General features: G+C 51.7%; 5 protein-coding genes across 5 annotated transcripts; 2 read left to right on the forward strand and 3 right to left on the reverse strand.

Moving 5' to 3' along the window:
- Positions 1 to 637: 637 nt before the first annotated feature.
- Positions 638 to 5,995, reverse strand: UV8b_05077 (uncharacterized protein; the record flags this gene model as incomplete). The annotated part of the gene is made up of 1 exon (XM_043142575.1): positions 638 to 5,995. One exon carries the CDS (start codon positions 5,993 to 5,995, stop codon positions 638 to 640), a length of 5,358 nt encoding a protein of 1,785 aa, XP_042998509.1.
- Positions 5,996 to 7,887: 1,892 nt separating this feature from the next.
- On the forward strand, positions 7,888 to 9,794 carry UV8b_05078 (uncharacterized protein; the record flags this gene model as incomplete). The annotated part of the gene is made up of 3 exons (XM_043142576.1): positions 7,888 to 8,564; positions 8,627 to 9,336; positions 9,451 to 9,794. 3 exons carry the CDS (start codon positions 7,888 to 7,890, stop codon positions 9,792 to 9,794), a joined length of 1,731 nt encoding a protein of 576 aa, XP_042998510.1.
- Positions 9,795 to 10,202: 408 nt separating this feature from the next.
- UV8b_05079 (uncharacterized protein) lies at positions 10,203 to 11,805 on the reverse strand (the record flags this gene model as incomplete). Its single annotated transcript, XM_043142577.1, has 2 exons — positions 10,203 to 10,565; positions 10,753 to 11,805. The coding sequence occupies 2 exons, from the start codon at positions 11,803 to 11,805 to the stop codon at positions 10,203 to 10,205; spliced, it is 1,416 nt and encodes a 471-aa protein (XP_042998511.1).
- Positions 11,806 to 13,428: 1,623 nt separating this feature from the next.
- Positions 13,429 to 15,042, reverse strand: UV8b_05080 (uncharacterized protein; the record flags this gene model as incomplete). The annotated part of the gene is made up of 4 exons (XM_043142578.1): positions 13,429 to 13,484; positions 13,554 to 13,858; positions 14,015 to 14,714; positions 14,832 to 15,042. The coding sequence occupies 4 exons, from the start codon at positions 15,040 to 15,042 to the stop codon at positions 13,429 to 13,431; spliced, it is 1,272 nt and encodes a 423-aa protein (XP_042998512.1).
- Positions 15,043 to 16,812: 1,770 nt separating this feature from the next.
- On the forward strand, positions 16,813 to 21,000 carry UV8b_05081 (uncharacterized protein; the record flags this gene model as incomplete). Its single annotated transcript, XM_043142579.1, has 3 exons — positions 16,813 to 16,932; positions 17,004 to 17,916; positions 17,978 to 21,000. The coding sequence occupies 3 exons, from the start codon at positions 16,813 to 16,815 to the stop codon at positions 20,998 to 21,000; spliced, it is 4,056 nt and encodes a 1,351-aa protein (XP_042998513.1).
- Positions 21,001 to 21,152: the final 152 nt, after the last annotated feature.

The following is a 21,152-nucleotide window of genomic DNA, read 5'->3' on the forward strand; positions in this document are numbered from 1 at the left end:
GCAGACGCCTGACTGACATGGGGTCGTTGGATGGGCTTTGTTCACAAGGTGATGACGGGGGGGGCTGGGGGGGACAGTTGTTGAACAGCTGCAGAGAACCCACTCCTTCCCCCTTTTTTTCTCTTTCAATGTTTCCAATCTGTGGAGAAATGCGTGTTTTGAACAGATTCCGGGAGTTGCATTCACGAAGGCATTGGCGCAAGGCATGCATGCATGCATCTGTTGATTACTTGCATATACCCAGGGCGGGGGGGGATTTTGTCTGCTCTCTTGTGGTTTTCCCGGGGTGGTCTGTGTTATCGTCTACTTGTTTCTATTTTTCTGACTTGCGGAAAGCGCAGCTCATCATCTACGGCGAAGTGGGCAGAAATCGGTTTTCATTGGTCTCGCGAGAATCTGTTTCATTGCCTGCGTATCTCCTTTCGAGGGGCGATTTTGGACATGGCTCACCACAATGCTTCGGCCAAATATACATCATGTAGAGTCACATTTCTTGAGACTAAAACCAGTGACTACCTGTATTCTTTTTTTTTTTTTTTTCTGCATCAGACAACGATCAAAGATGGAAAGAGGTGCACAAGTCTGTCTCGTAGCCGAAACATGTTGGGGAAGATGAAACAAATGCGGTCTGGTCTGTCTAGAATAAAGTTGCGCGAGGACGGGAAACCAAGAGTTCCACAACTTGAGCCAAGTCCGCAAGCAGCCCCCTGGCATACTCTGCCCAGCTCTCCAAGGTGACAATCTCCAGCGTCATGCTGTCTCCGTCAATGAAGGCTTGCACCTTCCACTCTCGCAGCGGTTCTTCGTGCGGGTACAGCGTTTCCATGCGGCATCTTGCCCTGGCAAAGGGGAGCGTCTCGACGTGCGCTACGTCCTGGTGGACCACCGAGTCGAACCAGCCTGGCCTAGCCTTCTCGGACCAGTCGGTACACTGATCCATGATCTCGTAGAGGCCCATGCCCTCGTGAGCAGAGGAAGCCACGTGCTGGTGCTGAACGTAGGCCAGCAGGTCGGCGACTGTCCACGAGGCATCAAACTCGACCCGCACGGGGACGTACTGCCAGCAAGGTCCCGTGACGGCGTCGGCGTTGGGAAAGTCAATGTTTCGCCCGGAGACCACTTCGCCAAAAGTCACGTCTCGCAGCGAGAGCCGGCGAGCCAAGCATAGTGCCCAAGCGGCGGTCGGTAGCGTAGCTACTGTGACGTCCCTGGATCGCGTGGCTATGTCCACAGCGCGCTGAACAGCAAAGTGGTTCGTCTTCTCGACAGCCAGCTCGGGCTTTAGAATAGTCATCGAAGAGCCCGAGAGGAGGCGCTTCCAGTACCCGATGCTGCTGGGAATGTTGTGCTGCAAGACATGGCCGACGTACCACGAGAAGGGGACAGATTCCTGCACAGGTCTGTTTTCGTACAAGGCCGACAGTTGTTTCAGTAGTATTGGAAGACAAATCTCGTCGTATTGGGCGTGAGAGATTCTCAATATTAGACAAGCCCTGCCCTCGCCATGTTTGACCAGAAACCACTTCACGAAGCTGGAGCCCAAGGGCATGTCTGACAGGGCATCAGAACGACACAAGTCCCTGGCGTATTCCTCGAGGTTGTCGATATTACCTGATTCGCTGGTATAGGTGACAAATTCCGCCTCCAGGCGCTCGAGGACGACTCCGTATCCTTGGTTTTCGTGTTCTACAAAGACTGTTCGGAGGATTTCGTTTCGAGACACAAGCTCTTGGCAGGCATATCGAACATGCTCCTCGTCAATGGAGTCATCAAAGTACATAAGCTCATACCGTGCAGAGTATCGCGGAAATTGCGTGGTTCCTTTCACGGCAATTTGTTGCAGAGGACGCGTGGGGAGAACATTAAGAATCTTCGTTTGCGGGTCGACTAGCTGCGGTCGCACAACGGTATTGACAAAACTGGAAGGATCCTCCTGACCCAGCAGAGAGAACTCAGGTATCTGCTCAACTTTGCCGTTATTTGAAACTGAATCTTCTTCAACGACGCTTGCCATATCGTATAGCGTGCGTTTTTCGAACATTTGCATCACCGTTAGCTTGATTCCATCAGCTCGAGCTTCCGAAACAAGCTTCATGGCGGCAATAGAATCACCGCCCAGTAGGAAGAAGTTATCATTCAACCCAATCTCTTCCTCCTTAACGAGTAAGACCCGGCTCCATAACTTCCGGAGTCTCCTCTGTCGACGCGATGTCGCAGATACGCGTTTGGCCGTTGACGGAGCGGCAATCCTGCCCTCGCCGTTTTGTTGGGTGACTGCGTCGAGGAGTCGGATATGACCTTCAACACTGTATTTTGCCAGCACACCTGTCTGGTAAAGATTCCCCATAGCATCCTCTGAGTCAGGGTCGACAAGTTGGCGAACCCAACTTGGTGTTGTAATACGAGGTAGCTGCAAGACAGACCTAGATCGGACGATGAGTGCCCCTATGGCTCCAATCGGCACTAGTTTATTGGTGTCCTTCGAGTCGACAATGTAGAATGATTCGACACCGTCCAATCCCGGCATTACATCTTCGCGCGTAGAGTTGGGTAACTCTCCCAGTTGGGTCAGATCAAGGGGTGTGAGACAAGAGAGATCACCCACGCAGCTAAAGCTTTTATCGCATAATTGTTCAGCAACTTGCCTGAATTGGCCGAGGACTCGCTGCATCCAAGGCGGACTAATCGTTCTCGAATCGAAGCTGGCCATGACAAGGAAGCCCTTGGGGTCAATGGAACAGACAAGCATCAAAGGGTACGTGTTGAATTTGAGGGCCTCTTGTGCTGCCTCTTTGTCACCGGCTGGTACCAGGCAACTAGCAGGCAAGTTTTCTTCCGATACATTGTGGCCCTCAGAACTTGGATGGAGAACCAAACCGGTTTTCAACTCACAGGCCTCCAGAGCATCAGGGCTCAGCCGTCGAATATGTTGAAGACCGAAGTGCTCGTGCGGGATTTGCGCCGCAACCTGCTTCTGAATTACTCCGAGGTATTCGGGTATGGACATTTCCCCATTTACCTGGACACGAAAGGGAACTGTGGTAATCATGGGGCCCTCGATCTCTTCTGCGCCGACTATGGGGGCATTGCGACCAGTCAGCGTTTCCCCAAATACAACATCTTCGCTGTTGGTATACCGAGAGGCCACATATGCCCACGCAGCCCGGATAACAGTAGCAATGGTTGAATGAGATTCAGGTAGTCTAGGAAGCGCCACGTACTCCTCGAGAAGAGAGTCGGCCTTGGCTTGATATCCTGGGAATGGGTGAGACGGGAATTGCAATCTGCTCGCTCCTTGAAGCTGGTTCCTCCAGTACTTTGCCGATGCTTCTTTATCGATTTCACGAATGTACTGGATAAAATGCTTAAATTCTGCTGATCGTGCAACTGGTTGCCTGTTGTAAGCTTTATTCACCCTATCAACGATCAACGGCATACACCATCCATCGTACAAGGCATGATGCATCGTCAAAACAAAATTAGTTTTGCCGGCTTTACGGTCACTGATCAAGGCGTACCGAACAAGAGGCTTGCCAAGATCCATGGAGGCGTCTCTGTCCGAGGAGAGATATCCTTCCAGATCAGTTCCCTCGAAGAATTCCAAACGACCCTTGACAACGACCTGGACTAGTCCACGTCCAGGCACTTGCACGATTCGGGTGCGCAGAATAGGACAACCTTTCTGAGCCATGTCAAAAGCAGTCATGAGCCTATGAGCAGACTCTACATCAGCGAGTTCGACCACGCGCTGGGCCACGTATGCTTCTTTCACCTTGGCTGACAGCGCCATAAGAGCCTCTTGCAAGGGCGTGCATGGGTAAACATCTTCGACAGTGTCCGGCTCGATGCTACACAGCGAAGCGGTCTCTATGCGAGCATTAGTCTCTGCCCAGTCTTTTTCCAGCAAAGAAAACGGAGGTATCGAGTTTGAAGCAGACGTAGAACAAATCCGCCTAGACTTGGATGCCATATTGGCAAGCGTGGGGTTCATAAAAATGTCGGCGACAGTGATCGAGATACCGAAAGCCTCCCTCAAGACGGCTACAAGTCTCATTGCGCGAAGCGAATCGCCTCCGACTCCGAAAAAGTTGGTGTGTCTAAATAATGTTGCTTCACAGCCTGTAACTTTTCGCCATGCTTCTGACAGAAGTTTCTCCATTTCTGTTTGGGGTAATTGTTCAGATTCTGGGGTGGCCGGATTTTGCATTCCAAAGAGGTCGTGTCGGGATAAAGAAGCTGCAATTTCGCGTAGTCTTTTCCGATCTGTTTTCCCAGATATAAGAGAAGGCATAGCATTCAGAGGCACAAATGCCGCAGGAATCATATATCTTGGCACCTTATCGCCCATGTTTTTATCGATTGTAGACAAAGCTGAGTTAAGTTGGGCTGAAGGTTGTTCCACAAAGTACAACTCGACGGCCTCCTTGAAATCTTGGCCACATGGCTCCGAGAGAAATGCGACCAAAGTCGGAGCTCCAGCACCGCCTGGCTTTACGACCTCGGCCGCAACCTTGACCCCGGCGGGTAGAAAGCGTTGGAGGTGGTGTTCAACTTCTGTCAACTCAACTCGTTGGCCTCTTATTTTGACTTGTTGATCCTTCCGGCCCACAAACTCTATGCCGCCAAGGTTGTTCGATTCGTATCTGACCAGGTCGCCCGTCTTGTACAGACGACCTCGACGACCACATGTCTGCCCGTGCCCAGACTTGAGCCAGGTTGGATCCTCAATGAAGACTTCTGCCGTTTTTTCTGGTTCATCAACATATCCGATACCTACCACTGGGCCCTCAATCAAGAGCTCGCCAACCTCACCAATACCCATCAAAACGTGGTGATCTTCTGGATGCGTTATCCAAGTTACACCGCCAACACCTTTCCCAATTCCGGTCGAAATATGGAGGGTATTATTTATGGTACAGCCGACAGTGCATTCTGAGGGTCCGTAGGCAATAATCAGGTTCGTCTGTTGACTCCATGCAGCAGCATCTTTTGCTGAAACAGCCTCTCCACCCAATCCCAAAACATCCAGGGAAGGAATTATATCCGGATCCAACGTCCTGGCGACCGAGGGGGTCATGTGAACCATGTTTGCGCTACTCTTACGAATTGCGCCGCTGAGATCGTTCATTCTGTCCGCCTCGGATGGGACACAAATTGTGCCTCCATTTGCCAGTGTACACAGCATACAATCTATGCTTACATCAAAAGCATATGAGGGAAAATCAAAGCACCTTGAATGAGGCTTGTAACCAACGGCCTCGGCTCGAGGGATTGCCCCGCTGGTGTAGTTTTCGTGCGATATCATGACGCCTTTTGGCTTGCCCGTGCTTCCCGACGTGAAGATTATGTACATTGGCGAGGAGGCCGGTACCAGAGGCAGGTTTTCGCTAGGCTTTTGCGAAACCTGCTCAAAGTACTCTGGCGAAATGGCAATGAGTTTACCTGCTTTCGAGATCTTGAGACCAATGGCTTCCTGGGCAACTGAGGTGATGACGAAATCGGCACCTGTTTGTTCCACAATGGTTCGCAGCCTTGCCTCCGGCTGGCTCGGGTCGGTAAGTGAGAACGTCGCGCCAGCTTTCATGACTCCTAGCAGAGAGACGACGGCCCACATGGATTTCTCAAAACACAGAGGTATTCTGGTACCGACGGCGACTCCTTGGCGCACAAGTTCACTAGCAAATTGCGACGAAAGGTTGTCAATTTCGCGGTAAGTCAGACTCCCATCCCAGGAGCATACGGCTACTGCATCTGGCTGCCGTTCGGATACTTCGTGAACAATGTCGTGCATGCATCTTTGTATAAGCGGAGGAAGCTCCCTGTTCCAAGCCCAAATCTGGTCCAGATCTTGCCGGCGAAGTATGACTGTCTCATCGTTGAGTGAATTATACTCTTCAGTACTGTCGGCCTGCCATGTGGCAGGCAATTTCCGCACGCGCTTGACCACACCCGCTCGATCGTCACACTCATCCTCAATGAAGTGCTTGACAGTCATTTTGAGGATGGTATTGAGATGGGTGATGATGGCATGTGTTCATATGAGCTTTGGAGATGATATGGTGACAGACAGCGAAAGCGAAACATGCCAAACATGCGGCTGAATCCACGTCTCGTAGCTTCACAAGCAGCGGAACTACGGTACGTTCTCGTCAGTAGCTGTGTCAGAGACGTACTTGGTGCCAGCTATCCGATTAGCCATCTGACCCGACCGTGGGCCAAAACCTGAACCTGCATCTCAGTGCGGTAGCATTTCGGCTTGGAAATTAATGGATTCATGATCCATTAATGATGATAGCTGAGGACCAGGCAGAGCATTTCCACATGTGGATGGGACTGGCTGTGGAGTGGGCGTAGAAAGAGGAGCGGGTCTTCGAGCCAAGATCGACTCTACGACCCAGGCATGGCCAGTTAAACTTTGAATCAATCGTCATTCGTCGTAGTTCGGGGTACATGTTTGAAACTTGCGTGAACAAAAGGACCTTTGTTGTGCTGTTGTTGTCCAGTAAGTTTTCTGCCTGCGATGGAGAACCAAACTCTCGGATTAGTGTTGTGGGACTGGCAAGGGAAGTGGTCGAAAGGTCAGATGTCAGAAGTCAGAGCAGGTACTGGTACAACAAGTTTGCGGCTTCTTACGGACGCCCATGCAAGCCAACCTGGGACTTGCCTGGGGTAATGGAAAGTGGGGCGCTCCGTCAGGCAAAGGAACTTTCATGGGTGGGGTTCATGACAAGCCGGGATTTTGTACCGCTCCGTGTGCAGCCCGAACTCCACACTGTATCAAAGTTTGATCTGCATCGTCATCGTCGTCCCCGGTTTGTGTGAAGAAAAGCGCTGCCAAGTCATGGCCTTTCATTCCTATCGGCACCAACGACAGAGAGTTTGATCAGAACTGCTGAGAAAAAGTGAACAAGTTATCGCGCGCATACCGTGACCTGGTGCTGATGGGTAGGCACCGACCTGCTACGTAGCACTCCAGTTTGGCGCTGTGATCGGATAACAGAGGAAACGCAATGGGTCAGTTTCAAACATTCAATAAAGAGGCTACCACCCGCCAAGCATTTTACTGCCCCATGTCGAAGGATGAATGCCAAGGTACGTATTCTGTACAGGGTCGAGTGTAGATTGATAACGGCTCAAGCGGTCGAGACTCGTCTATTTTTGCTAACCTCACGCCTCCATGTCTAGGTTGGGTAGACGACTACGGAAGCCTGGGCTGCTACGGAGTAACACCTGACGCCATCTTATCCGATGATCAGATTAGATGAGACTCCTTTGAAAATTTGCCCAGCTGCTCCGTTCGGCCCATTCCACCTCGGCCTCCTTCGGAGCTTGCTGAGAAGAATCTTCGGTTCAAAAACGGCTGGACCTTTTTTCCCTTTGGCAAACGTAGTGCTGCTGGAAGTGGATGCTCTAGCCGAATTCTAATTTGCCCAACGCCGTTTCTAGCCCCCCGTTTACATCGAACTGGAAGCAAAGCGAAGGCCTGCTTGCTGCCAGGCTGGCAATGGCTGCACCCCTGAATCGCCACAAAAGATGACGTTGTTCCTTGATTAGTGCCATGTGAACATACATGGATTTTTCAGTAGCAGTTTGAGTCATCGGAAGCTGGAACTTATGCAGAGACTGTTATGTTATGCTGGCCCTCCTTTCCGTACCTGTAAGCCTTCACCAGCCATTTCGTTACCTCGAGCAAACTGCGCAACCGTACAATAATGCTGCCGCTTCTTTTGTAATGTGATATACTGGGATGGCAATATATTCGTGCAAGAATTTTGAAACTGGCCCGAATCTTTTTCAGCACAAGCCCATCATTATCATATATCGGCTTCTTCTGTCACCTCCTTACCGACTTTATTAGAGTTGGCGAGACAATCCCGTTTTGTTATCATGTCGACGCAAGCAGTGGCAACAGAATTGCATCCGCAGAGTCAACAACCTAAGCAGAAGCTGTCCCTTCTCCACGGTCCTGTTGACCCTCCTCTTGTTGACCTCACTCTCGGCGAGCTCATTGAACTACAAACATATCAACATGGAACGAAAGAATGCATCGTCATCCCTTGGACGGGTGCTCGATGGACCTACAATGAGTTAAACCAACAAAGCTCGTTGCTGGCGCTGGCATTGCTTGACATGGATATTGGCGTAGGGGATCGGGTGGGCATCATGGCGGGTAATTGCGAGCAGTATGCCGCCGTCTTTTTCGCCGTTGCCAAGATTGGTGCCATTCTCGTCATCCTCAACAACACATATACACCCACCGAAGCAATCTACGGGCTCAATTTTACAGACTGCAAGGTTTTTTTCACAACCCAGCAAATCGGGAGATTGGACAACAGAAGGCTTCTCGATGCCTTGAAGCTTGAATTAGGCGGGCCACGCGTCGTCATTCTTCGAGGCCAAGCTGCAGACTATCAAACGTACGATGCCTTGATCAAGTCAAGTAGCCGCAAAGGCCGAGGCAGGCTTCATAACGCCATGAAGCGAGTTCTCGCGCATCAAGTGGTCAATCTGCAGTTCACCAGTGGCACTACTGGCTTACCCAAGGCCGCTATGCTCACTCATCAGTAAGTTCCGCTTCCCTACTTTCTCCATACTTTTTGTCGCTGAAAGCTCAACGAGGGGACAGTAATCTCGTCAACAACTCCCGCTTCATTGGTGACAGAATGAGGCTCACGTCGAAGGATATTCTCTGTTGCCCTCCACCAATGTTCCATTGTTTTGGCCTTGTCCTTGGCCTTCTTGCCACTGTCACCCACGGAGGCAAGATTGTTTATCCGGCGGAAGTCTTTGATATACCCTCCACACTTCAAGCGATATCAGAAGAGGCATGCACAGCCGTACACGGTGTTCCTGCCATGTTTGACTCATTATTCCAAGCCAACTTCCCTCCTGACTTCAACTGTGACAACCTGCGCACGGGTATCATCGCCGGAGCCCCTGTGCCGAGGTACCTCATGGAACTGTTGGTGGACAAGTTTGGAATGACAGAGTTCACAAGTAGCTATGGTTTAACCGAGGCTTCTCCCACTTGTTTCAATGCGTTTACAGATGATGCAATGAGCATGCGACTAACAACTGTCGGCACCTTGATGCCACACGCTCTGGCCAAGATTGTTGATCGCGACGGCAACATTGTACCTGTCGGCGCCCGTGGTGAGCTGTGTATGGCTGGATATCAGTTACAAGCTGGGTATTGGAACAACACGGAAAAGACCAACGAGACAATGGCGCGAGATTCGGCAGGTATTTTGTGGCTGCACACTGGAGACGAGGCTGTCTTTGACGAAAATGGCTACTGTTCTATTACCGGCAGGTTCAAAGACATAATCATTCGAGGTGAGTCGGGAATAAATTCCAACACATCCGGTTTTTCTTCTTCTTCTTCTTCTTCCTAGTATTAAACCTTTTGTTGATGACGGTTCTTTGAGTTTCGCTAACCATGAGTGGTAGGCGGAGAGAATATTTATCCCCTCGAGATTGAGGAACGCCTCATAGCGCATCCCTCCATCTCCCGTGCCATCGTAGTAGGTCTCAAAGATGAACACTATGGGGAAGTCGTCGGATCGTTTGTCGAAAAATTCGACAACCAGCAGCAGCCGGAAGACCAAGAGTTGCGGGAATGGGTGCGCCGGACCCTTGGCAAGCACAAAGCACCGGTGCATATATTCTGGCTGGGCCAGGGCGGAATACCTTCGACAGTGCCCCTAACCGGCAGTGGCAAAGTGCGAAAGTTTGAAATGGCCAAGTGGGGCAACGAGGTTTTAGCAAAGAGCTTGCAGACTTGCAAGTTGTAGAAGCTGGTTTGAGGGTTGAAGCCAAGGGTGTATGCATGCAGCCAGCCTCGAGAGGTTGGACCAGGAGAAAGGCAGCCTTTGGGTTTTTTGGCTCATGTGCGAGGAACCCTTTTCTTCATAAAGTTGTTGTTTGTGACAGTTTACACAAGGCCGTGATGTCACAGAGCAACCCTGCCAGCGAGCCCCCCTGGTTTCTGGCCGATTCTGATAGAATTTAGCAACGACCAGTTTGGTTTTCCCCAGCAACATCACTCATGCTCCCCTTGCGAACTTCTGTCCCTTGCTTTACTCCCATCTGGTCGGAATCTAATCCACATACACCTGCTTCTTCACTATTGCTAGTTACGTTTTCGTTCCCGACGGCTAAACAGTTTCCCAATTTCATCATGGCGGATTTCGGCGGCCCGTCTACAACTTGGGAACCAATCCAACGCCCAGCCCTCCAACGGCCTTCTCATTTTCAGCCAGCGGACACAGTTGGAAAAAGCGCCCACGAGGGCAGCGAACGCAGGCGCTTCTCTTGTGGGGCAGGTCGACAAAGTGCTCGACACCAAAGCCGTGCATCAAGTCGTACATGAGGACAGTGGAGTTTGTGCTTTTGGGCTCTCCCACAACGTCCATTGTTCGTGGGTCGTCGAGGAAGAGATAATGCATCAGGCTGCTCCACCAGGCGCTCACGCGGTGAGGGCCGCGGAATCGAACGTCGCCGACAAGAGAATGTCGGCCACGGTCAAAGTCGCCTGCGTTGTAGTATCCACCTAGGCGATCCTCCTGTAAGAAAGTTCAAAAAGAATCGTTAGCAGCGCTTTTTCGAGGATGCAGGCCTGCCCGGGAAGGGAGGTTCGTCGGGACTGGACCGAGGTGGAGAGGGGGAAAAGGGGGGGGGGGGGGGGGGGGGGGGCATGTTTGACGCTGCAACCAAGGGGGAAAGGAAGGGGGGAGGGGAGAGGTCTCTCACTTTTGCCCAGTATACTTCAAAATAGGCAAAAAAAGTATCGTCCCATTTCGCCAGGATGGCAAATTGGTGGGGATCTTTATGAATGTTACGCAGATACTCTCGATGCTGGTCCAAGGTGCCAGTCTCGTTCCAACCCTGCGAAACGCGAGGATCGTTCTGCCACTCGTGGAACAATCGCAAATGTTGCTCGTCCTCGTAGTCGAGAGAGACCATGGAAAACGTCTCCTTCAGGTGCGGGATCCACCGGCTGTAGACAACCGCACCCGGGGGCGGCTTGGCTGGACGGATGGGATGGAACGCCTGCTGGGATCGCTCGGGATGCTGCGGATCGCCCGCCGGAAGAATTGTGACGGTGTGCTCGACCGGAGCTATGGGATAGGAAGCCAGCCAAGTCCCCCGGCCGTCTGCGGGGGAAACCAACAACGACTCGTCCGGACACCAGACGGGTCGAGGACCAAACGGCGACGCAGCTCCCTGCCAAAAGGTGCTGCGCAGAGCCACCACGACACAGGCTTCAGCAGCCGTTGGCGAGGAGGCGTCGGCAAGCCCCTGCCGGGGAGGCAGAGGGTGGTCTACGGCCAGAAGAACAGCCTTCGAGTGAGCGGCCAGGGTTGCGGCGTCTGCGCCGACGAGCTCCAGCCGCAGCGATTCGGCGCGCGGCCGGATGGTGAACAAGACATAAAGCAGGAGCCAGGCCTGCGCGAGGGAGGGGGCTCCGTCACCGGCCCATGCAACGACGGAACATGGCGAGCGGCGAGCCCTAGCCCAGGCGCTGTTGTCGGAGTCGGGGGGAAGTTGACAGGACTTGAGATGAGCAGGCTCCGAGAAGAAGAAGAGCTCGGGGTGGTGCAGCGACGACGGGAGCGGGCGGCTCGAGGGCTCGCTCCGTTGGTGAAGCTGGTACAAGGCAACGGGGTTGGCGCCAGCGCCGTTCAAGCAAGACGTGGCTGCGGCTTTGGAGACGGTGTACTCGGTGTGGTATGGATGGGGGAGCTTGATGATGGTCTCGTCTGGGGACATGGAAGACAGCTGAAGCGCTCCAGGAGGGGCCATGGTCTTGAGAGAAGAAGAAAACCGCCGCCCTGGTGTAAGGGGATCAGATCAAGGTGCTGGGAGGCAATTGGAGCAGTTGGGGTTCAAGCCATGAGGCCCGTGATGAGGAATAGTTGCCTGGGTATGTAGCTGCAATGGGCCAAGCAAGAGGCCTGGTATGGCCGGTCGCTGATGCCGGTGAGCCATGGCGCTCGTGGCAGGCCAGCGCTTTCGGGGACATGATCTGGAGACTAGCACCGGTGATTGTCCGCCCAACAGTAGAGCCCGGTGTTGCAGGTACTTGATGGTTGCTCCATGTCGCTGCCTCTCATGAGACTTGCTTCTCCGTACGACACGTTTACACCAGGGATAGAAACACGGGTGTGATTCCAAAGTTCCAAACTAATGCTCACGATCCCCAGCAGTCGCCCAGCCGTCGCCCAGTAAATCCCAACCCCACTCTCCCCCCCTCGAGGCATGTCGTCGTCTGGTTCAGCCGCCTTTCCCCACCGTTGCCCCGCCGCGCTTCTGAGTCAGTGAGCTCGTGCCCCTGTCACGTACCGGTACTTTGAGGGCTGTTGCCCCCACGTGTTGACTGCGTGTTGCAAGTTGGAAAAGTTGGAAGATGGCTGGCTGGCGCTGGTGGGTACTGATTGATAACTGGAAAGCGACGGCTGCGCACTTTTTCGCGCGGATCTGATAACTTTGTTGGGCCTGGCAGCTGCCAAACGCACAGGGTCACGCGCACCCCCCCCCCACCTACAGTTCTACACCCCCCTCAACTGGCGCCTCTCGTCTCCCCCTTTTGGGCGTCCGTGAGCATGACAGGCATCGGACATACGATATTGGTCCCCACTCGTACTCCGTACCTACTGTTGTGCATAGTAATGCTTGGTCGATCAGTCAGTCAGAATCAAAACTTGCTTGATGCTAACGGTCTTGGCGCCTGTGGAGTCGCGCGAGAATATTTCGTTGAAGAAAGGAAGGAGAAAGAAGGAGACAGATCGGGTCGAGGCTTTCCGCCGGCCAACTCAGGCCAACAGAGTTACATTACAGCCCAGCTTAGATACCTACGCAACACTGGCATGGGCATGTGGACTGAGCCGAGTCTAGCAAGTGCCTGTTTCTTTTTCTGTTGCTTGCGACGAGGATGCACTTTGTGCGGTCCGACTACGGGGCACTCCGTCATCGGTTGACTCGGTCTCCACAATGCCGCACTTGACTTCCGAGGCCGAAATCCAAAGTGGCCATTTTCTGATGAGACCGAGTTCGCGTTGACGAGAAACCTCCTTTATCTGCTCTCACTCACCGTGATGTGTTCGGAACCCCTTCACACGCGGTTCGTGCTGGACGGAAGTTTGATTTAGATAATCCTTTGTCATTTCGACATGGCAAATGCGCTTTAATGAGCTTCCATGCGCCGCCGTGCTGCCCTGTACATTATCATCACCGTCCTGTTCCATCTTTATACTTGATTTGGGTCGTAAGTTGTGTTGAAGTTGTTCTTGTCTTTCTTTTTTTGTCTTTTTTTCTTTTTTTTTTTTTTTTTTTGCAGGCTGAATGCCTGTGGAGGAGATTCATTCCCACCAAAACGCTCAAAAAATACTCTATATTGTTTGCATGCTGTGATCACCGTATTCCATTTCAACAAGTAGGTTCATCCTTCTTTCGACCTCCGAGGCCCATCCAGTTCCAGCAGACTAGTCCATATTAGCTCGACAAGCTCAACCATAGTACGCGTTGACCTTGGTCCCGGGCTGCCAACTTACTAGTGAATCCTAGGTCTTGTTGAAAGTACGCCTGCATAACATCCTCACCAAAGACTGTACCTTCCGGACCAGAAGCGACGGCCTTTTTGCCTATGGCCAGTCCAATCATGGGCGGAACCAGATCAAACTCCATAAACTTGGGCTCCTGGCCGGTATGCTTTTTCAACACAAGCTTGTGGATGTTTTGGGCAACAAAATGGCCGCTATGCATGGCCCAACCACAGCGCTTAATGCCGGACCATTTCGCCAGGTCGCCTGCGCAGAGATGGGACTCGGCATTGGGGGTAGCGGGAGAAAAGACTGCGCTGAATAACGCGATGTCAGTGGGAGATGAGGGCCGTAAGAGGTTGGGAGGGACTAATATCAAGTCATCTGTTGCCTTGCCAAAAAAAAAAAAAAAAAAAAAAAAAAAAAGAATGAGTGCATCGAGGCCAAGGGGCAAGAAAAAGAGGTGCACAAACTTGGGTTGAATCTTGACGTATCCTTCATCGTCCAGGGCCGAGCAAGGAAGATACGTTGCGGTCGACTTGCTCTTGGATACGGCCATGATTACTTGACTGGCTGACATTTTGTGTCCGTTTGTGAATTCAATCTCGTACTCGGGAGATGAATCAGTCGTTGCAACCTTGTTGATGGTGCATAGTCTGAGGCTCATCAGGACTTGTACATCAGCTTCCTGCAACAATTCCAACGCCTTGTCTTTGCACTCATCCGAGAGACCTTCGGAGGAAAGCAGCTTCTCTCCAGAGTGGACAAGAGTGACCTTGACATCGGGCTTGGCTAGCTTGAGCTCAGCTGCCATCTCGATACCTACTGCACCTCCACCCACGACGACGACACCATGTCTTGCGCTGCTGACGGCATGAATGTGCTCCTCAGCCTCAAGGAGATACTGCTTCTTCGTCAAGGACTGAGGAACCACGGGCCAGACCCGTCGCAGACCAGTGGCGGCTACAAAAAAGTCATACTTGTTTGTCATGGCAGCCTTGGTGGTGCTGTCAATCGTAGTGACCGTCTTTGCCTCACAGTCCACAGTGCTAACGGAGCCCCGGATGAACCTGACCTGAGGGTTATTCAAGCCTGGTAGGTCTTGAAACTTGACCCAGGCCTTCTTGGCATAGTCCTCGTCTGCCAAAGCGAGAGGAGAGCCGATCAAGTGATCTGTTGCACATGATTAGAGCTAATCAATCTCCCCTTTACACGGATTGCGTGGGCAGGTGGAGTTTTATTAAAGTCAACTGTTGTTATTCTTCTTTATTGTTATTTTTTTCTTCTTACAGAATCCATCCCTCTCATCCGCAATGGTAATGTCCCACTTCACTCGAGGCAATTCAGGGTGGTGTTCATATTTTTTCTGGGACATTCGCGGGGTAAGACCCTGACCAAGATCGAGAAGATTTACGGCTGTGGATAAACCGGCATAGGAACCTCCAGCGATGAAGATGCGAATGGTAGGCTCACTGTCTATACTTGGTGGCGCTGGACTCATTTTGTGATTCTCGGGAAGAACAAAGACGAATAATTTATCTTGAAGGGAGTGTTGGTATGAAATGATTTCAGAGATGACATGAGACGAATAAAGACATGAGGGTGAAGCCCAGCTTTGCTGACGCGGAAAGACGGTAAGAAGGAAGATTGACCCGCACGTGGGGGGAGGGGAATGGTCAGAGACAACGGAGAAAGGGGGGATACGTGGATCACGACAGATAAATTAGCTTGCATATTTGTACATGACATGATGGAACCGGCAGGAACAGGCGTATCAGACTATGGCAATTCAGAGTGGCTTACAAAGCAAGGCGGCGACCAAGACTCGAAATGCCGTGTTTGCTCCGTCCATGACACAAAAATGAAGAAAGAAGAAATAATCGAATCAAACAAGATTGGGGCGGCTCATTTGCATGCGCCGAATCGCTGGACTTTGGTCGAAAAAGTGTGTGACATGCTGCACACGTCTTTGCTTCAGTCATCCTGTTTGACAACTCTCTCATGTTCTCTGAGCGCGATGCCACATCGGTTACATACGCTCTCTGAAGCACGGGCAATTCCAGGACTCAGAAAAGAACAAGGAACGTTGACCTAACAAAGCAGCTCGACTCGAGCCGCTCGCAAGGACTCAGCAGAACGGTTCTGCTGCTAACAAGGAAATTGAACTTGACACCAAAGATGCGATTTGGCTGGGAAGGGTGTCCAGAGCAAAATACAAGCATAAATTTCTCAAGGTGCTTTGAGCAGGGATGCGTTTTACGACGTGGCATGCTTATCAGATGCTGCTAATGGATGTGGTTGGTCAAGCCGACAAGTGCGGGCACGCGAGCTTTGGGAAGGCACTACGGAGTACGCCGATACTTGCCAAGGCAAGCTTGGCTGGCCTCACGCCGCCCCCGCCCATATGTGTACAGAATGACAGATTTTCTAACCCCAGACATCAGTTGTCATGTCAATCTTTTCTGACCAAGGCGGACGAGTTATTTGCTCCAAAACAGTTGTGGTACGCAAGGATCCTTTCGGTATCCTTGTACGTAATAGGGATGATCATGAACCCACAAACCACACGAAAATTATCTGATCCGACGGCGGCGACGGCGGCGGCGGCGACAACCCCACAAGCCCCTGTCTGGCTTTTTCTAGACAAGGGGGCGTGCGCATGAATCCCTCTCCACCTGGAAAATTTCACTTCTCATTTTCCCCTCTTCTCCACCTCACCAGTGGATGCAAACAGTACACAGTATACGCAGCACGGCCTGACAATGCACCTTGGGGCCCTGGGCCCTGGCTGCTTTGGAGAAGCCATGACAAGGGACAAGTGAGTGATCTGATGAGCTCCGGGCACTATCATGCGGCTGGCTCGAACTCCAGAGCTTTTGAATCAGTTAGCTACTTCGTCAACAGCAGCGGCTTCAGTTCTCTAAAACACCGCGAAAAGCAATCGACTGTACGAATTCGCAAAAAAAAATAAAAAAAAATAAAAAAAAATAAAGAGATGTCGGTGGTGTTACTATAACACCGAGAAGCTCAAAGTCCAGATACTGAGCAATGACGACAGCTTGAACTACCCGTCCTCACACCTTTGCCGGTGTTCTATACCTCTCTCCGTCGCATTGTCCACGGAAGCGAGGTTGCTATTGTTTCCCCCTTCTTTACGAAGTTTCTTTCCGAGCCCACTTCGTAGCATGAATGTCGGCTTTGCTTTAGTGTCGTTGAGTTCATGCAAAGATCGCTCCCGGCAAAAGAAGCCTAGTTTGCTAGTAGGAGCAGAATGGCTACTAAACACGAGGCATTCAACGCAAAGGACACTTCTCCGACAAAGCCAGCTTCGCAAAGGAATGAGCCCACAGGTGCTGCCACAGTCCCAGAACAGCCGCCGCCAAAGAGTAACGTATGCAACGAAGCGATCTTTCAGAGATGGCCAGGATTCACGAAAGCGCTGACCTTGCACCCAAATCCCAGTTTTTCAGCTACTTCGAATTACTATTCTACGCAAATCCAACATGGATCGATATCTTCCTGTTAATTTTCGGCACCCTTTGCGCCTGTGGCGCTGGCGTACCCTTTCCTTTGATGGGTATTCTATTTGGTCAGGTTCTCGATAACCTGAACCAGGCGACATGCGATTTGCAAACCTCGAAAAGCACGAGTGAGATTCAGTCAGACGTCAACAGAAAAGTCTTGATCTTGGTATATATCTCCATTGCAAACTTCATCGTCATATACATGTATATTGTGTCATGGAGCATCTTCAGTCGCCGCCTTGAAGCCCGCATCAGAGACCGCTATTTACAGACTTTGTTGCATCAGGATGCTGTCTTCTACGACAGACGCCAGGCAGGCGAGCTCACATCCCGAATGAATAACGATATACAAGTTATCCAGGCGGGAACATCGGAAAAGGTCGGTATTTGCATAGCATGCAGTTCGTTCTTCCTCTCATCATATGCAGTTGCCTTCTCCAGGGACTACAAACTCGCGGCGATGCTCTTCTTTTTGATTCCTGCGTTTCTTTTGATGGCTGCAGTTGCCAGCATATTCACCCGCAAGTACACAAGCCGTATGTTAGGGGCAATCGCCGCAGCATCGTCCATTGCACAGGAAGCACTGTCCAACATTGCCGTCGTGCAGGCATTCGGAGCGGGCCCTCGTCTCGAAGCCAAGTTTGCGTCCACGATGATGAACGCGCAAAAGGAGGGGATAAAAAAAGCCTGTACCGTAGCCATCCAGGCTGGAGCGCTTACTTTCATCGCCTACGCTGCCAACGGATTTGCCTTTTGGCAAGGTAGCAGGCGGATAGCTGATTCTGTCGAGGCAGGTGGGGATGGCGTGTCTGTCGGACGAACATATACGGTCATATTTCTTATTATAGATTGTAAGAGATATCCCCCGGAAGGAATTGGTAATTTTCGCACAGATTCTAACTGAACCCGCAGCTTGCATTATTTTGGGATCCGTTGCACCTCTCCTTCCCATCATTGGCGCCGCGTCTGCATCCTTCCAAAAGTTAAAGGCTGATATAGAGTCGCCTTCTGCTATCAACTCCCAATCGGACTTGGGTGAGAGACTGCCACTCACGGTATCCGGTTCTGTCGAATTCCATAATGTTTGTTTTGCCTACGTTTCCCGGCCCGATCGTCCCGTATTGAAGCAAGTGTCATTCAGTTGCCCTGCTGGAAAGCACACCGCTTTGGTTGGGTTGTCGGGGAGTGGCAAATCCACCGTTGCTGGACTCATATCAAGGATTTACGATCCTACGGAAGGAAATATCACATTGGACGGCCAGAATCTGCGAACTATAAATGTAAGCAACCTTCGGAGTTTCATAGGCCTTGTCCAGCAGGAGCCATCGCTCCTAGACCGTTCTATTCTAGAGAACATTGCGCATGGGGTTATCAACTCCCCATGGCCAAACCATCAGCGGTTTCACTCTATAATCCTCGGCTCAGGACTTGCCGAGATTTCTTCACGTCTTAGAGCAGGGGGCGACCTGACTCTTCTTGCGAACGAGCATTGTCAAGACATGGCAGATCTGATACAAATGGTTCGCGATGCTGCTTCTTTGGCTGACGCGGCAACCTTTATCGGCAAGCTTGAAGACGGATTTGGTACGAAAGTAGGCCCTGGAGGTAAACTTCTCAGCGGCGGTCAGAGGCAAAGGGTCGCTCTCGCACGAGCTCTTATCCGAAATCCCAAAGTCCTAGTCTTGGATGAAGCTACCGCATCTCTCGACTCCGCCAGCGAACTCCGCATCCAGATGGCCATCGAATCTATTGCTAAAGGCCGTACTGTTATTGCCATCGCTCATAGGCTTTCCACTATCAAGAACGCTGACAATATCATTGTTATGAACAACGGTGAAATTGTAGAGCAGGGTTCGCATTGGGAACTCATGGCTCTCAATGGCTCGTACGCGGGAATGGTCCGGCTCCAAAACATTGAGCATTCACAGAATGATGATGTACCGTCCATGGCAAGTACTGCAAGAGACGATGCAAAGAGTTCCACTGATGAGAAGGACTCTGTCGTTGAAAAGGTTGAGGGGACAGAAGTGGGGACAAGTCCGGAAGAGTGTCCGAAGCAATCGAGCGCTTCCGCACAAGACGCGTCTGACCCCCATGCAAAAAAATCTGGCTGGCAAGTTGTCAGCAATCTGAGTCTGATGGCCCGACCAACCCTGTCATGGCTATTGTTGGCAGTTGCCACTGGCACCATTGTAGGGGCTACTTTTACGGGTGCCGGGCTAATTTTTGGCAACACTGTTGGGAGGCTTAGCCCGTGCAATGCGCCTGCGGATATTCGCTGGGCTGGAAGTTTCTTTGGCGGCATGTTCTTCATGCTTGCCGTCGTCGAGCTGTTTGCTAACTCTGCTTGCTGGACCTCTTTCGGATATGTGTCTGAAAAACTCTTATACAAGATCCGCGTGCTTTGTTTTCGTTCTCTTTATGAGCAAGATATGGACTTCCATCAGGCTGGCGGTCGTAGCCCTGCTTCCCTGCTATCTGTCATTACAGCTGATGCCGCAGCAGTTGGTGGGTTCAGCGGTTCGATTATCGGCAATTGCTTCTCCATCATTGTCAATTTCATCGCCGCCATTACAGTTTCGCATATATTGTCATGGAAAATCGCGGTAGTGTGTCTGGTCACGGTGCCTATTCTTCTGGGTTCCGGAATTCTTCAGCTGCGCGCTCTTACTAGGTTTGAGCGCAAACATGCAAATTCTTTCGCCAACGCCATTGGTATCACTGTTGAAGCTGTCAACTCGTACAAGACCGTGGCCTCGCTATCTCTGGAAAAGGAGGTTCTCTGCGCTTACCGGCGCGCTCTTAGAGCACCTCAAAAGGCCATGGCGGCCGGGACCGCGTATGCCAATGTCTGGCTGGCCATTTCCTACGGCACCGGCAACCTCGTCTATGCGTTTGCGTATTGGTGGGGCTCAAGTAGAATCACCGAGGGAGAAGCTACTCCCACCGAGTTCTTCTCCATTCTGGTGGCAATGCTAGTTAGCGCCCAGCTTTGGGGCAACATGTTTAGCCTTGCTCCAGAAGTCTCTCGAGCTCGCGAGGCAGGGTCACGAATTCTGAGCCTGATCGACCAGGGATCCTGCAAGAACCTCGCGGTCGGGGAGTCAGAGCTTCTGAAGCAACCTGCCAGGGAGAGAGACGTCGAGGCCGTCGCTGACGGAGCTCATCATGCGGTATCAACGAGCAAAGGTGCCACGGTGACTTTCAAAGAGGTGTCCTTCGCATACCCAGCACGCCCTAACGTGCCCATTGTACGAAATATGTCGTTTACCATTCAAGCCGGTCAATTCTGCGGTTTGGTCGGACCGTCAGGAGCCGGCAAGTCAACGGTCATGTCTCTTGTGCAGAGGATGTACAAGCCTACGGCTGGGTCCATTGAGATTGACGGCTTCAATATCTGTGCGAGAGAGGGTGCAGAGTTCCGGAACAGCATTGCTGTGGTGCCCCAAGATTGCGCCTTGTTCGACGGCACCATCAGGTTCAACGTTGCTCTCGGTGCCACACCCAACCACGAAGCAAGCGACGAGGAAATCGAAGAAGCCTGTCGTCTGGCAAACATTCACGACACCATCATGTCTCTTCCTGACGCATACGATACTGAGTGCGGGCCCAACGGATCACGTCTTTCGGGAGGCCAGCGTCAAAGATTGGCCATTGCTCGGGCCCTCGTTCGAAAGCCCAAACTTCTCCTTCTGGACGAGAGCACGAGCGCTCTTGACGCCGAGAGCGAAAAGGCCCTGCAAATAGGCTTGGAGCGAGCAGGCCGGGGCATTACAGTAATTGCCATTACACATCGCCTGCATACTGTACGACGAGCAGACGTAATATTTGTTATAGAGGGCGGGGAAGTCATAGAGAAGGGTCGGCATGAAGAGCTGGTGGAAAGGAGTGAAACATATCGAACGAATGCACTGCAGCAGATGCTTGGGACATGAGGCTTTTGGCGGGTTGGGGGTTGGCAAAAGATGGTGATTATTTGCACACGAAAGCATGGGAGCAAAGTTGTGCACGGTGTTTACACACATGTACTTGGCTAGAAGCAGAAGAAGAGCAAAATTGCAAGATGACGGATGCAGCAATAGCAGTC

The sequence above is a fragment of the Ustilaginoidea virens genome, chromosome 4, assembly GCF_000687475.1.
Source record: "Ustilaginoidea virens chromosome 4, complete sequence".
Classification (NCBI taxonomy): Eukaryota; Fungi; Ascomycota; class Sordariomycetes; order Hypocreales; family Clavicipitaceae; genus Ustilaginoidea; species Ustilaginoidea virens.